The 16,188-nt window shown below is 36.5% G+C and overlaps 1 protein-coding gene and 1 long non-coding RNA gene across 2 annotated transcripts in view; one reads left to right on the forward strand and one right to left on the reverse strand.

Moving 5' to 3' along the window:
• LOC106875169 (ADP-ribose pyrophosphatase) overlaps nucleotides 1–706 on the reverse strand; it is a 111,703-nt gene extending 110,997 nt beyond the window's left edge. Inside the window, exon 1 of the mRNA XM_014923199.3 lies at nucleotides 576–706. Within this exon, the coding sequence (XP_014778685.1) occupies nucleotides 576–582 (7 nt within the window). The 5' untranslated portion in view covers nucleotides 583–706. The remainder of the gene's footprint in view (nucleotides 1–575) is intronic.
• A 254-nt stretch (nucleotides 707–960) lies between these two features.
• Nucleotides 961–11,810, forward strand: LOC149131229 (uncharacterized). The gene is made up of 2 exons (XR_016238202.1): nucleotides 961–1,844; nucleotides 9,347–11,810. It is a non-coding gene; the product is annotated as an uncharacterized LOC149131229 (long non-coding RNA).
• Nucleotides 11,811–16,188: the final 4,378 nt, after the last annotated feature.

Below are 16,188 nucleotides of genomic sequence, written 5' to 3' on the forward strand. Positions count from 1 at the left end.
AAGCAACGTCATAACATGATACAAACTTTAAAACCTCTAAATCAGGGGTTTTCAAACTTTTTGACTTGCGGATCCCTTCATATTTCAGGTTTTACCTTAGGGACCCCCTTATAAACGCTTATGAAATTTATACATAAATATTTGCTTAGAATGACATATATTTTTACATTTATTTATTTAACAGTATTTAACAAATAGGTTTATTGTCAATTAAAAGATTTCGATTAAAAAACATATATAAAATCAAATTGCCCATAAAAAGTATTTGCTGTCCACGGACCCCCTGTGGTCCGTGGACCACAGTTTGAAAACCACTGCTCTAAATAAGTCAAAAGGAACAGCAACTGTTACATTCTGATTCAACCTTTTTTTTTTTTACCTCAGAAGGTTGGAAAACAAAGTTAATGTCAATGAAATTTTGAACTCAGAATATAAAAGGACTTAACTAAATACTGCAAATCATTTTGTCACTACCATATCATTTCTAGTAAATTTTTAAAGTTCAACCACACCAATAAACACTAGTCTCTCTCCCACACCACAAGCCAAACAATGAAAAAAAAACATTTACTCACCTTCCATGCGAATGAATTCTTTGAATTGATTTACAATTAGGGAGTTATTTGAGTTATTGCTTTTGTTGCAATAGTGGTTGTAGTAGTTGTTCTTGGTTGTTGTTTGGTTCTCGGTTAGTCCCGATCCAACATTATCACAGACATTCAAGTTGTAACACCCTCATCATATGGCAGTGTATGTGTAGGATGACATTATTCAATGTGGTCTTCTCATCTCAATGTAGTAGATGTGTGATCAGAGGGGAAATTTGATTGCAATTTCTAGTATAAATATTATTTATTTGATTGAATTGTGTAAAGCCATATATCTTCTTATGCCAGCTGTGAACTCACCAACAAACAAACATCTAACTTGCTCATCTTCTCATTAAACAGATGGTTCAGTCATCAAAGAAATCAATAAATAGAAACTTTTGTTGTAATTTTAAAAGCATACAACTTCCGCTTGATAGTGTCACATTAGCATATGGTAAAATATTGTTATTTTAATGCACATTCATACATATATATTTAGATACATTATAGACACACCAAGGAAAATTCAATAATTAGCATATGAAATATATTTATGTACAGGCACACATATAATCACAGATACAGCATAACCATATGAAGCACATTTGCTCATGCACACACACACATACACACAGATATATCACAGAGACACATAGCAGATCAATATTTACAATTTAAGACACATAATAAGTACTTTCAGGAAGATCAACATACACATGTGACATACACACTTAGATACATCACGAATATGTTATCATGTGTCAACAAACACATGTAACACATCTTTTGTAAATCTGACAAAAAATACAATGGCTTGGTTGAACTCTTTGTAAAAACAATGGATTTGAGGCAACATGCCTTCTTGTAGAGACAGGTGTTAGAGGATTTGTTGGAACTAGGGTTCAGTCGATGTTCAGAAGTCTTGAACTAGCTGTAAAGGAGAGAAAAAAATGTTGCCAGGAAATCCTCAGAAGCTATTAAGAAAACAAGTCATTATATCTGACTCCAAAGAGAGGCCGAGCGGCACAGCAAGAATGAGCATTGAGGACAATAGAAACACTTTGCTGAGAGTGACAACATCTGACTCAACAAAGCTTGTGCACTTGCATAGAAGTTTTTTCAGCTACATCTGTGGATTGCCTCAGATAGCTGTGGTGTTGTGGTGAAAGGGAGCCGAAGCACAGAACTGTTTCACTGCCTGATGTGCCATCAACTCCTGCATTCAGAGATGGAGTACAGCAGAACCTTCAGCATGTAAGTATTCACCTCATACTCCAAAGCCTAGACTAAAAAACAACACCATAAAGTTTTAGTCCAAGATCATCCATGATTAAATAGATCTCATAGATTACTGTATGTACACTGGATTATCGAGACAAAGCATGATACATACAATGGCATCTGTCTGTGTCATTACTAATTAGTACACTATACTGCATAACTGACATCTACTTCAGTCATTTCCAAATGATACACAGGATACTATTACTATCATTATGACAATTGTAAGCAGACCACTGTTGTATGTACAGTCATGCATCTCAATCATTAGTAACTAACACATTATATATAACATTATATTATCATTATAACTAATACATTATTTACATTATTTACATTTGTCGGATATTTGTCCTCATCTTGTTTGTTGTTAACACAACGTTTCGGCTGATATACCCTCCAGCCTTCGTCAGGTGTCTTGGGTTATGACCAAAAACTGCGTGTACTCCATCCCATGCAGCTGTGGTAGATTATACAAAGGCGAAACATGTCGCCCCCTCAAAATAAGGGTAGAAGAACATCGCAAAGCTGTGACACGAGGAGATATTGATAAATCGGGTATAGCTGATCATGTATGGAAAAATGGAAACCACCTCCCCCTGTGGGACGAAGTTAAAATAATAGACAGGGAACAACACTGGAAAATACGAAAACTAAAAGAAGCAGCACATATGCTAGGACACAACAACCTCCTAAGCAGACTGAGTGCAGATATGAATAGCATATGGGAACCGGTATTGAGGAAGGATAGAAAAATAATAGATTTATAAGCCTTAAAATTCACCCCATAATTGCCCACGGGCATATGACGTAGTGGTTAAGAGCGCGGGCTACTAACCCCAAGGTTCCGAGTTCGATTCACGGCAGCGACCTGATTAATAATAGTAGTAATAATAATAATAATAATAATATAATAATAATAGTAACATCGTTAGGAATGAGAACCCAAGACACCTGACGAAGGCTGGAGGGTATATCAGCCGTTAACAACAAACAAGATGAGGACAAATATCCGACAAATGTAAATAATGTAAATAATTCCTCATCTCTTAAATATAGAACTGTATTATAACTAATGTATATCATTGTCATTGTTCAATGATGTCTGCTTCAGTCATTACCAAAGTCTATCTCATAGACAACATTATTGACAATCTATATATATAAAAATGAGAATGTGTGTGTGTCTGTCTTTCTGTCTGTCTGTGTGTGTGTGAATCCCTAAAACTCGAGAACTACGCAACCAATTTCATTCAAATTTTACACAGTTGTGTTTTAGTCAAAAAAATTTTTTTACTTCTTGCAGAGTTCGAGCCCACGGCAACATAATATCTCCTCCACTATTTAAGTATTACGTGTCAAAAGTGAAACAAAAACACTCATGTCAAATACTTTCACTTTAAAAATGAAACTATTCCACCAACTGAAACAATCACATTTCGATACTGTAATGACAGATACTTTCACAGAGAGAGAAAGAGAGAAAGAGAGAGAGAGAGAGATGTATATGTATACATATAGATGTATACGTACACGTTTTCCACTAACTGAAACAATCACATTTCGATACTGTAATGACAGATACTTTCACAGAGAGAGAAAGAGAGAAAGAGAGAGAGAGAGAGAGAGAGAGAGAGAGAGAGAGAGAGAGAGAGAGAGAGAGAGAGAGATGTATATGTATACATATACATGTATATGTACACGTATATGCATATATATATATATATAGATGTACATGTAATATGTACACATATATACATATATATACATGCATACAGATATCTATACATATATACACCCATCACACACATACACATGCACATAAACACACACATTAGTCATTTGTTTTCTTATCCAAAACTACGTCAAAAGTCCTGAACAGATCTTTATGAAATTTGGAAATTATATTCAATGCATAACGGCCATAACTCCCATGAAAATTCATATATCTTTGATGTTGATGAAATTTTAACCCGAACATCACAGATGAGCATTATTTATAATTCAACGGTACAACAGTGTAAGACTACCCTTTCAGATATACTTACATTGTGATTTCTGCAATGTGGTGCATAAATTGTCAAGTAAATGAGACGCATCTTTGCCTCCACTGATTCACTTGCAAAGTGTTGAGTAAAATTATTTCGTTGCAGACCTCCTTTGAGTCTTTTTATTATCACTGCGACACACATAGTCCCCAGTTGGTAACATTCATTTCAAGGCCTTCCTGGATGAGAGACTGGCATTCCACTTAATGTCTATGTTCCATGCTGGCATGGATTGGAGAGTTATTAATGTAGAAATATGGTATCGTAGCTACTAACAGTTGAGGGTTGCGTAGTCTAGATGGCGTTTTTAGATTTCATTATTCTCTTTAACCCGGGCAAAGCCGGGTATTTCTGCTAGTAATTAATAATCACTATGAGTTTTCTACAAGCAGAAAAGCTACATTAAAAACAGAAAGATATTGTAACACTTGCAAATGATGTGGGATTTGAAGAAGTCATAAAATATTATGTGATTGGGTTGCTAGTGTCCCACAGAAAAAGTTTATCAAACAAGGACCTACCTGTTACACAATGATAGCTATCATTGTGTAGCAGGTAGGTCCTTGTCATTTATATACTGATACTTGTCTCAGTAACAACTGTAAAGGTGAACAAATATTATCTGAGAGAGAAACAGCTCTCACCTTATTATGTATTAGCCTGGATTTTCAACATTTTAAATAACTTACCACAAAGTCAACATTATTTAAAGTGGTAGTTCTCAAGCTTTTATAGCTCAGCACCCACTGGCATTGGATCACCAAATGGCATTTTACAGACACCCCTTTGCAGATTGTTTTAATCTAACAGAAACTAATTTTGCATAGCAGCTTATTGTTGATATTTTCTTAAAGCATCTCATGCAACGTGCTTATCTTTAGGTATTTGCATAGACTAGAGACTACATATTAAATTCTAATGGAAATTACTTCATGTGAGGAACAGAGCTTATTATAAACTTCCCTTGCAAATTATATTACATTCACGATTAGGGTTGTTACCAGCAAATGACTTGCAGATTTTTCTCTATGAGTGTCAACCCCTTAGCAATATTCTCTGCAGTTAATTTAAGCAGAATTGGTGGGATTTCTGTATTTCTTATCTGTATTCTCAGCTTGTTCTTATTCCAATAGCATCAGCTCCTCATTCGATAAACTTTTTCTGTGGAACACCAGCAACTAATTCACATTATATTTTATGACTTCTTCAAATCCTACATCATTTGCAAGTGTTACAATATTTTTTTGCTTTTGATGTAGATTTTCTGCTTGTGGAAAACTTGTAGTGATGGATACACCTTGGCCATATATTTTTCCAAATACCATTCAGTGTCAAGAAGTTTCACTTCATCCCATGACTCAGCTATGTTATCCACAGTATCCATTATGTTGAACTTCTTTCAGAAGTCTCTAACTGTAGGTTTATCCTCTCTATCAATTGTTTACATAACATTTTGAAGTTAGCTATTATATTCATTAGCTGAAGCAAAAAAGTTGTATTTTTGAGGATATATCCTGCATTTACATTATCAGAAAGCTCATTTAAGTCTACTGAGTGACTTGATGCAATGTCTAAAATGAGCAATGTTTTGTTGGAAATATGTTTCTTTACACAGTGGGACAAAAATAAACCATGATTTGTAAAGATTTTTAGTTATCCATACCTTATTATTTGAAAGTCAAAGCAGAGGTAGATTAAACTTTGTGTAACCCTTGAAAGCTCTTGGATTTTCAGACTGACACACGAGTTGGGGATTTTCTTCCCAGAAGAAGCATCAGATGATGTTTGGAAGCTTTAAACTCTAGTGTTGATTTTCTCTTCAGAAATAAAATCATTGCAGGCATGAACTCCCATAAAAGTAGTTTAATCAGCATTGCATGCTTACTCTGGGGCGTAGACTCCTCTGACAATAATTTTTTGTCAGCTGCTGAGGATAATTAACTGCAGTTTTTGTATCAGTACTAGCAGCCTTATCATTGTGTAAATTCAAGCAATTCTTAAACCTTTCAAACCATCCTTTACAAAACAGGAAATGTTTTCCATTAGGAGTTTTACCTTTCTTTTTTGCAAATCATTCTAAAAACTTTTGGCTTTTGAAAATTACCATTATGCTTATCAGCACAATGTGTCAAATTTTATCCTTGATGCATACATCTAAGATCTGTGCCATATGAAGTATCACACTTGATCTATGAAAAACAAGGTCCAAACAGTTATCAGCGTAACTTCTTGTGCATTTGACTTAATTTTCTCTCTGTTGCCATGTCTTGTTCATACTGTAGATGTTGCAAACTTTAATATTTTGACAATGTAGTTGATTTATTTTTCTCTTGCATCAAACCATTTTAACATATCAAGATTAATATCCAGTGTAATCCTTTTAGAATTCCTTATCTCACAACAATATTTAGTTCCACTTGATGGCCTTTTCCAGGCATCATGAATTGTAGATAAATCCAACAACAGCAATAATCAACAATTACCCCACAAAAATATACAGTAAGTAATTTAGCACTAAGAAAGAACTGTTTTGTAAGAGTAAAAATTGTTTTAATCCTGTGGATATAAGAACAGAAATGATAAGATAAAAAGGTGAAAAAATGAAGTACTGTATGATTATATTCATTAAAGGGTTACCTGGTTCATGTGAAGTTCGTCCCTTGCACTTTCTTTGCACTTGAGTCATAAAAACTACACACTCTATTCACACCCTTATTATGTTGACATACTACATATGTAGCTACAGACATTGCTATCATGATGATACTATTATTGTAGATACCAGATGGTGAGTTGGTAGTTGTGGCTGTCTTGGTAATGATGATGGTGGGTTATTATTAGTGTTAGTGGTGGTTATACTGTTCTTGTTAATTGCACTATTTTTATATTATCCAGCAAGTTATATAGAAAGTTATTATTATGTTCATTGAATGTTGCTCCATTAATTTATCAGATGTACTGTTGTAAATATAAGGATGTAGGTTAATACAATAGTTGAAAAGTCAATCAAACTTTAGTGTGATCATTGTCTACACATGCAACCTACCTGTGACACAGAAGAACTAGTCCTCCTCCTGAGACTGACATGCAACAATGATCACTTAGATAACCATGATCTTAGTTGTTTCTTCTCCATTAGATTGATAAGAGGTAGACCCCCAACCATAATGTCTATGGTCAAGAAGACCCCTAAAGAGAGATTGAATGGGTAGACCAGAGCTATATGGACCCCCATAAACAATGGGTCACACATGTGGTGGGTGCAAGTACCAAGACTACACTCAACATCCACAAATATAGCAGAATGCATCAGGACTGTTTTTACATTTTCTTTTCTCACAAATAGCCATATTTCTGAAATACTAAACATATATTCAAGCCAGTTGTCACCTGGGAAAAGTATTCTCAGAATAATCAACAGTATAAAGTTAGCAAATGCAGATTTTTGATGGTAAAGTTGCGTAAAGAGCATGCATACCATGAAGTTCTTTTTACAGTTCTTTGACCATGCTTAACAAAAGTGACCTTGACCTATGTGACCTCAATTAAAACATTAAGAGCACATTGAAAATATCAATTTTCATAGGAAATAATTCAACAAAACATGTCTCACCTGGTTTGTAATGATAGTCATTCTAAATCAAGCACAGTGTGGAAATATCTGCAGACAAATTCCACAAATACAAGACCTGTATGATGTCAAGAACCACAGAAACATGTTCCTTGACATCTAAATGAATAAAGGGCATGTCTGTCACAATGACATTTAAAACTGGTTAGATTGGAAGTAGTAAAAGCAGCTCAAGTTTTATGCTTTTTATTTACTGAAGATACTTAAACCATGACATTTGTTTTCACTTTTGTTGTTGCATTAACTTTAAATAATATTGAAAAACTATGTTTCCAAAGTTATGTCAAGTTCCATACAGGGATCTGCATTTGATGAAGCCAAATCAATTCTTAGAAATGATGACAAGACTGGAAATGTTGAAAAATAGGCATTTGAGTTTGTGTAAAATCTTGGCATGAAATAGCAAAATGGTTTTCACTTTTGAAATCAGCATTCTAAAATTACTATGAAACATGTCTCCAACACCAGACAACAAAAACCATGTTCCCCAGGGTAATTAATGAAAATATATTTAAATTGTTGCTCATTCTAAATCATCAGGAATACTACAAACTGTGAGTAGTAATAGTAGCTTATTCTTAATGAAACATCTGCTGAAAGTAATTAAATTAGGCTACATTTGTGAAATGCATGCTTTTCCTTATTATAATTTAAATGTGTCGCTCTTATGGATTGTTTTACCTGATTATGTTCCTTCCATTGGATGTACTACAATGTTATAACATGTTGGAATTAAATGACATATTAACTGAGCTCTTAATTACAGTGGATATATATATTTTTCATACAACAGCTCTACTTATGTGGACAGGCAATAAATTCATGTGAGTGTGTGTTTGTGTGCGTGTGTAAAAACTAAGTCAATGTGAATGGTCAACTTTCTTGCTTTGAAAATAACAGTATAGTTTAAAACTAGTCATTAATTCACCACCAATATTTCACCTTACAGTAAATTACAACATATGTATTGAATAAAACCATTTGATGATTTCCCTCTTGGATAAGCAAACAATATCTTAGTTGCCTTTGGAATCGTAGTTTTGATTTGGCGCCATGTTTAATATTACCAGCCTGCATTGAAAGTGTTTGCATAATTCTATTTGGTTATAAATATCTCTTCCCCCAGAAGAGTATCACGGATGAGATATTGTGGAGGAGTTGGAAAATAAATTTATATATATTTAACTACTACTATTACTCACACAGTTTGTAGTATTCCTGATGATTTAGAATGAGCAACAATTTAAATATATTTTCATTAATTACCCTGGGGAACATGGTTTTTGTTGTCTGGTGTTGGAGACATACTTTATAGTTAAACTGGTGTTGGAGACATACTTTATAGTTAAACTATGGAGCATTCTGATGTAAACATTCATTCGTGTGCAATAGCAACATTAGAGTTTTTATCTTAAAAAGAACTGGGAAACATAAATACAAGAGAGTTACTAGAGAGTATACAACAGAAGGAAAACATTCTCTTGAATTTTCAACATCTCTACTCTCTGTCATTTGAAATTATTTCTAAATTTTGCAAGCCCACCGCATAGAACGTTTTTCATAGTTGGGACAAGGCTGTCCTTACTGGGAAAGTGAGGATTCATGTTTAATAAAATTATGGTGGTATTAAACTTTTTGGATCTTTGTGGTTTTCATCACTGTTTACAATTTTGTTCCAATTGTTTTTTAAAATTTAAGCTTTGTATACTAATTATTGAAATGACGTTCATTTTTCCTATAAACCCATAATTAAAAAGTTATTAGCCTTTAAAATTTGCAAAATTTGTGTATTTTAGCCAATCAGAAGTGGGTATTTTACACATCACCGTGAAGAAGAACTCTGTTTCCATAGTAACCAAGGCAAAGAAGCACTACATGTTCCATAGCTGATTGCGAAGAACTCTGTTTCCATAGTAACCAAATATGCTGCGCATGTGCACAAGGAGTATAACCACCATGTGTTCTATAATTGTTTGTTGTCGTAACAGAAGGTATTTAATTCTAGAACAATATAGAGATTTTAGAACAGTGACAAGGAAAAAATTTGTAAGGAAGGACATCTCATGAGGGGGAACCCCCCCCCCCCCCCAATTCATGGGAAATTTTATTGGCATTGCCACTGGAGAGGCTGAAGTGTGTCTGTGTCTCTCTGTAAAGATACTTGGTTGGAAAGTCGTGAATATTTTAATGTTTTCCACTGTTTACTGTAGCTAGTTTAATGTTCTGATATGTCGGTGCCCAAGCTCCCCCTCCCCTGATGATGGAAGAGGCAGTGAACATGCTGTTTTCTGATTAGCTGAAAATTCTGAAAATTATCAAACTTTGAACACCTGTAACATTTTTGCAAAATTTTTTCTAGAATAAATGAATAACAAAATTAGGATCTAGTCTTTTTCATTCACAAAATGTGCCCCATTTAATCTTGCTCAGATTGCTTTCAATTTTGGTGTATCGATGCAACTCTGAATTTTGATTATGATCAACCAATTATTTTATCTCATAAATTAAAGAATCTGATGTTATTTGGAATTAAAGTCGAGAAATTTGGGTAATTTTAGCTAATCAACAGACAGGTTGTTACCATGACAACCGCATGTTGTGTTGTGGTTCACTGTTGTCTGAAACCGCTAGCATCACATTTCAACAGCATAACTGAAATTTAGCCCACGTAACAAGAACTGAGAGGGATATCGTCGAACAGAGAAACTGTGGGTGATACAGATAATTTGACATTATTTTTGAATTCTGCATGCAACATGTATGATACAGGTTTTTTTTTGCCTTGGGACAAATTTTTTGTTGACCAGTGTTATTCTTATCATAGTTTACAAATCCAAGAATGAAAACTTTACTCAACTTTGGAGTTTTGGAGACAGACACCCCCTTTTCACACACACACACACACATGCACTTATATATTAATGATCTACATAAATACATGGCAGGTATACATAATGCTGAAGTATGTATAAAGTAAACACATGCAGACAAACATATTGATATAACAAATTTTAAAAACTGATAAAAACATACAATCAATGAAGAGACAAAAGAAACAGTAAGATGATACATGTTGATTTTATTAGGTATTTCTGTTTATTTAAAAACCTACAATGAACAGGTCAGACACAAAACTAAAAAAAATTCACAGGGTACAACCTTAAAGTTGACACCACTCTGCTAAACGCAGAAAATTTCTGTCTCACTATTGGCTAAAAATACCCATTTAAAAAATTTTTTAAACCTCTAGCTTTTTTCTCCAATTTTTTTCGCCACAACATCAAACCTTCAAAGCAATGAGACTGGAAGGCTACATTATTATAGCCGATTTTCAGATATTTTACTTCCTTTCAAAAAATGCATATTTTGCGAATGAAAAAGACTAGATCTAATTCAGATTCAGCATCAAAAATTACATCTATATGATGTATTAAAGCATTTTTTCAAGATTTCGACATGCAGCGATGTAAACACAAATATCCAACTTTTTTAACTTGTCCAATGCCATGGCGAACAAAGAAGAATTCTGTAGGTGTAAACTCCCCACCCCCATTTAATAAAGATGTGGTGGTAAAAAAATTCCCCTAATATTCTGGTAGTGGTGACTTGGTATTTGCCAGTTCAAAAACCATTGGTGTCAGAGGCAAGTGTGTGAACGTGTGAATCTATTGTATATTTGTGAATGCAAATGTTGAGTTAAAGCAAAACAACATACAAACATGGAGAAACAGCATCAAAAAAGTTGTGTAGTACACATTTGAGTGAAATTCCTCTCCTCTATATTATATATACATACAAACATAGTAGATAACAACTAGCCTTTGGCCGCATTTTGGACCCTGTTGTGTCCACTACTCTGATTGGTTGGTATTGGCGCAATTTGTCTCTTGCTCTATCACGCGCCAATATGCAACACAACCAATCGCAGCCTTCAAATAAGGTCACGTGTGACAGCCTGTTTTTCTACCTCAGCTGGGGCTACAACTCCTTATAAAAAACCTAACTTTTCCTTGTCTTGATGTCATTCGGTTTCAGACCTTTTAAGGTCTGGCCACTGACCACACAAGACACTGCCAGTTCCAGCGACAACACAAGAGCAGCCACGTGGAGACTCAGCAACTTCGTCCAACAACATTCAGTGATCTCCATCTCCGTCACCACCTCCTAACGTCAACATCTCTCTACGTACACAACTCAACAAGCAACTCACCCAAGTTACAACACTGCACTGTTCATGAACTACTTCACCATGGATCAACAGCGAATATACAATGTGCGAGAACTCCTGTACCAAGTGACACAGGCAACAGCATCACAGCCACAACTTCACGTACGACTTGTACCGCAACCAGCTCTGCATCATCGCCGCAACTTCTTGATACAGTATTTCAACTATCGTGTACAATTGACAACGAACTGGTATTTATCATTCATCACTTTGATGGCTATAGACTCTTTCACTGTCTCTTCTTCATCGCCATCCTTGTATGCTCTTAACGAGCATACATCTATGCCTACATACACACGCATACATCTTATTCTTATGATGGTCTGTCTATAATTCTGTATATAGGACGCACACATAATCACACATGTTAGCATACCAATAAATTTTCTTTTAAACATTCTACCTGGTTGTGTCTCTTATTTCCCTCTGGCACATATAAGCATTGTTCTATTTATATTTATTGTATCGACCGTATCACACGTCGGCGATCTGTTCCAGCTCCTTGAAACTACAAAACAATTATAATGGGAGAAGGTATCTAAACCTTCAATTCCATTTTAGGTGTAATTGAAAATAAATAGTTTATTTTCTCTCTATGAAACAGTAACATCTGTTGCGGACTTCCTCCTTGTATATAAAAAGTGTGGGCAGGAAAATATGTCGATTTGGGTAATATAACGAACATAATTTGCTTTAGCTTTTATTATCATTTTATTGTTCAAAATATACGTCAATGGTTCATTATAAATTAAAAAAACAAAACAAAACAAAGTCTCGCTAATTATTTTAAGTGCCTACATAGTCGCGAGCAGATGTAGGCACTACCCTGGCTTTCCCAGTCCTTGATCCAGCAGAGCATCGGAGATGTGACAGCTTGAGGAACAAATAGATAAATAAATAAATGCATGGGTGGGTACATATGTATGTCTAGTCTTTCTCATTAGCAAAATTTTGTTCAGATTGTTTTCAAAAACTAGATCCCATATATGTATGAACTTATTGATCACTGTTCGAGTTTGTATGTACTCACACACAGCTAATGTGAATGAATATATATTTGTTGCAGTCTCACTGGCCGAAGTTGATTTTTGTGTCACAATCAGTGGAATAGCTGTCGAAAGGAAAAAAGAAAAAAAAAAACATCATAGTTAAAATTTCACCAGAGTCGTTTTTACTTTTCAGCCTCCCGGGGTCATTAAACTAAAATACTGAGGTTGATTTAATCAGCTATACAGCTCTGTTTCCATTGTGAGGCCTTGTGCCTTATATTTTCAAACATTAGAAATCATTTGTGTTTTCGTAAAGGCAGGTGATGCAAGAATTGGATGACAAATGCTCTGTAGCATTTAGTCACGTCCCTTTATTTTGTGAGTTCAGATTCTATCTAGGGTCAACTTTTTTTTCGTTGGGTCATCGATAAAATAAACTACTACTTAATACTGAAAGTTCATGAAATAAAATATTCCTTCCTATAAAAAAGGTGACAGAATTGCTAGCACGCCGGGCAAAATGCTTGACATCCTGAGTTCAAATATCGTCGCGGTCAGCTTTGCCTTTCATCCTTTCGGAGCTGATAAAATAAATACCAGTCGAGCTCTGAGGTCAATGAAATAGATATACACCCTCCTCCAAAATTGCTGGCCTTTGAAAGCAATGTTCTTTCCTAGATGTGAGTTTGGATTATAGTACAAGATTAAGACTGTGAATTACAACATAATTCAAGATTAAGACTATCCTCTAAAATAGTGTTTCCCAACTAATTTTCCTCCAGGCTCCATTATAACTTTCTAGAAAAATGTCTACCCCCACTGGTGATTGGAAAAAAAAAAGAACAACTTTATTTTTAATGTTTTACATTCTCCCTCACTTTGTTCTTCGTAGGAGCTCACGACCCTCCCGACGTCTAGGACGTGACGCAGCATTCCTTCCACCGACACGTTGTTACGAGAGTTCACTGCTGTTACTCTTCCTTTCCCCCACTGAGTTGTACACCGCGCACCAGGGGGTTTCACCCACACCTCCTTCCCGATTTGAACACTTGCCGACTGTTCTTCTTCCCCAAAGGGTCGTGGTTCCACGCTCGGGTGTCTCTATTCGTATCTAAACACAACCTTTTGTGGAACCGTCTCCCCAGCCTGTCTTGATCTTAGCGACATATTGTACCAGAACACTGCTTCGATGGGAAAAATCTTCCCTCTCTCAGCCATGGCTTTGATTGCGCGATGGTGATGTTCCACAATCCCATTCCCGGCAGGCCTATATACTGCTCTGAAGAAACGTCTGGAATTCCATTGGTCGAGCATTTCTTTCAACTGCGCCGAGCGAAACACTGCTCAGTGACCAGTTCTCTGAGGATTAACTCACCATCAATATTTCACCTTGCAGTAAATTACAACATATGAATTGAATAAAACCATTTGACGACTTCCCTCTTGGATAAGCAAACAATATCTTAGTTGCCTTTGGCGCCATGTTTAATATTACCAGCCTACGTTGAAAGTGTTTGCATAATTCTATTTGGTTATAAATATCTCTTCCCCCAGAAGAGTACCACGGATGAGATATTGTGTTTGTGGAGGAGTTGGAAAATAAATTTATATATGTCTAACTTTGTGGTGTAGATAGATACTTTATAGTTAAACTACGGAGCATTCTGATGTAAACATTCAATCGTGTACAATAGTGACATTAGAGTTTTTATCTTAAAAAGAACTGGGCAACATAAATACAAGAGAGTATTCAACAGAAGGAATACATTCTCTTGGACCACTGCTTCACTATAATTTCCGTGCCTCCCTTTGTGCAGAATCTCTTTTGATTGCTGATCACTGATGCCACCCATCCTCTGACTATGGCCGAATCAGTCCAAGTTTCCAATACGTGGAGCCCTCATCTCAGTGCCAAGTTCACGCCCTTTAGTATGGCATCCAATTCAGCCACATTGATGTGATTGCAATCATCCTTTTTTCTGAGCCACGCTGCATCTTCCAACTCTCTCGCCCCCAATTCCAGGATGACTCCTATTGCGAAGCTACTTGCATCATACCAAACAACTCTCTTTTTTGTTTCGGGCACATTCCAGCTCTAACTCTAACTCTCTCCAAAACGCCTTGCATCATAGCAGTTGTCTTCTCCCCTACTTTGTCACTTCACTTTACTCCTTTGGCACACCTCTTGATGAAACTGCTTACTATCCGGAGCCATCTTTCCACACACCAAGAAGACGTCTTGCCTACTTGTATCTTTGCTCAGGTCGGGAATCTCATTTCCTCGGCAAAAAACAAGCCTGCTCATCTTATCTCTTTCAATCTTGAGCCCCAGTGCAGCACCTCCTTCCATGGCCTCTGGTGGTTTAGCAGTCAGCCCATTCTTCTTCAGATGATCTACGAGTTCTCTGCCGTTGCTACACTCTCATTTACAAGGATGTCATCGATGTATGAATAAGTCGCTTGCTCCACCTCAGCCACCTTCCCCAAGACCGTCTTTAGGACCTTTGCTATAAATTTTGGCGCCGAACTCAAGCCAAACCCCAACCGAGTCAAGCAGTAAATTCTACCCTTGTACCTCGCCAATTGGTACTTTCATAGTTTCTTGGACACATGGAGTTGCAGATAGTCTGACTTCAGGTCGAAGATTGTAAATGCTCCTATCATGTGCTTCCAAATCCGCAAAGTATCCCCGGAGACGTCTGCTGCCTCACTACCCATATGGCATGACATGTACTCATCCAGTTCATGGAAATCGAATACAGGTCGAACCTTATCTTCATGGGCTGGACCGCAACCATTAAGAGCAACACATCATTTTTCTCTTCTTCTCATAGCCTCAAAATACCCTCCTCTATCCATCGATCCACTTGCCTCTCGAATTCATTCCTGGCTCCTCCTTTGAGGGTGTGTCGTAATAGCTCACTCTGTTTCGCAACACCCGTGGGGGGGGGGGTCATCCTTCCAGAAGTACTCTACTGTCCATCGTGTGCCATCGGATTTGGACCAGAAGTCTTCATCTTCAATGTCGCATACATCGTCCCCTCTTTCTACATGCATTCCGTCGCTCTCATAGCCTTTCTCCACCTCTCCATACTCATAGCACGCAGCACATCGGTTGCCAAATTCCATTTCCTTCTCGCCAACCGTCAAGCCACCCAGCCAGACAATTATGTCCATTCCCACCACAACGTCAACGCCGTCCACCAACTCGTTGACAACAATCGCCTGAACCTTCACTGCCGACCCTTGCACTATCATTTGTATTTCGCTCTCGCCTCTGCACCTAACTTTCCTGCCATCTACTGTGCTCAGATGTGGGTTACCGCCCCAGCTAGTCACCATTTTTACAGTTGCACTACTGGTTGTAGTGCAACCAGTATCCACAAGGGCTCAAGCTTCTCTCGACCCCACCTGAACGTTT

The sequence above is a fragment of the Octopus bimaculoides genome, chromosome 24 (genome assembly GCF_046866305.1).
Source record: "Octopus bimaculoides isolate indiv1 chromosome 24, ASM4686630v1, whole genome shotgun sequence".
Taxonomy (NCBI): domain Eukaryota; kingdom Metazoa; phylum Mollusca; class Cephalopoda; order Octopoda; family Octopodidae; genus Octopus; species Octopus bimaculoides.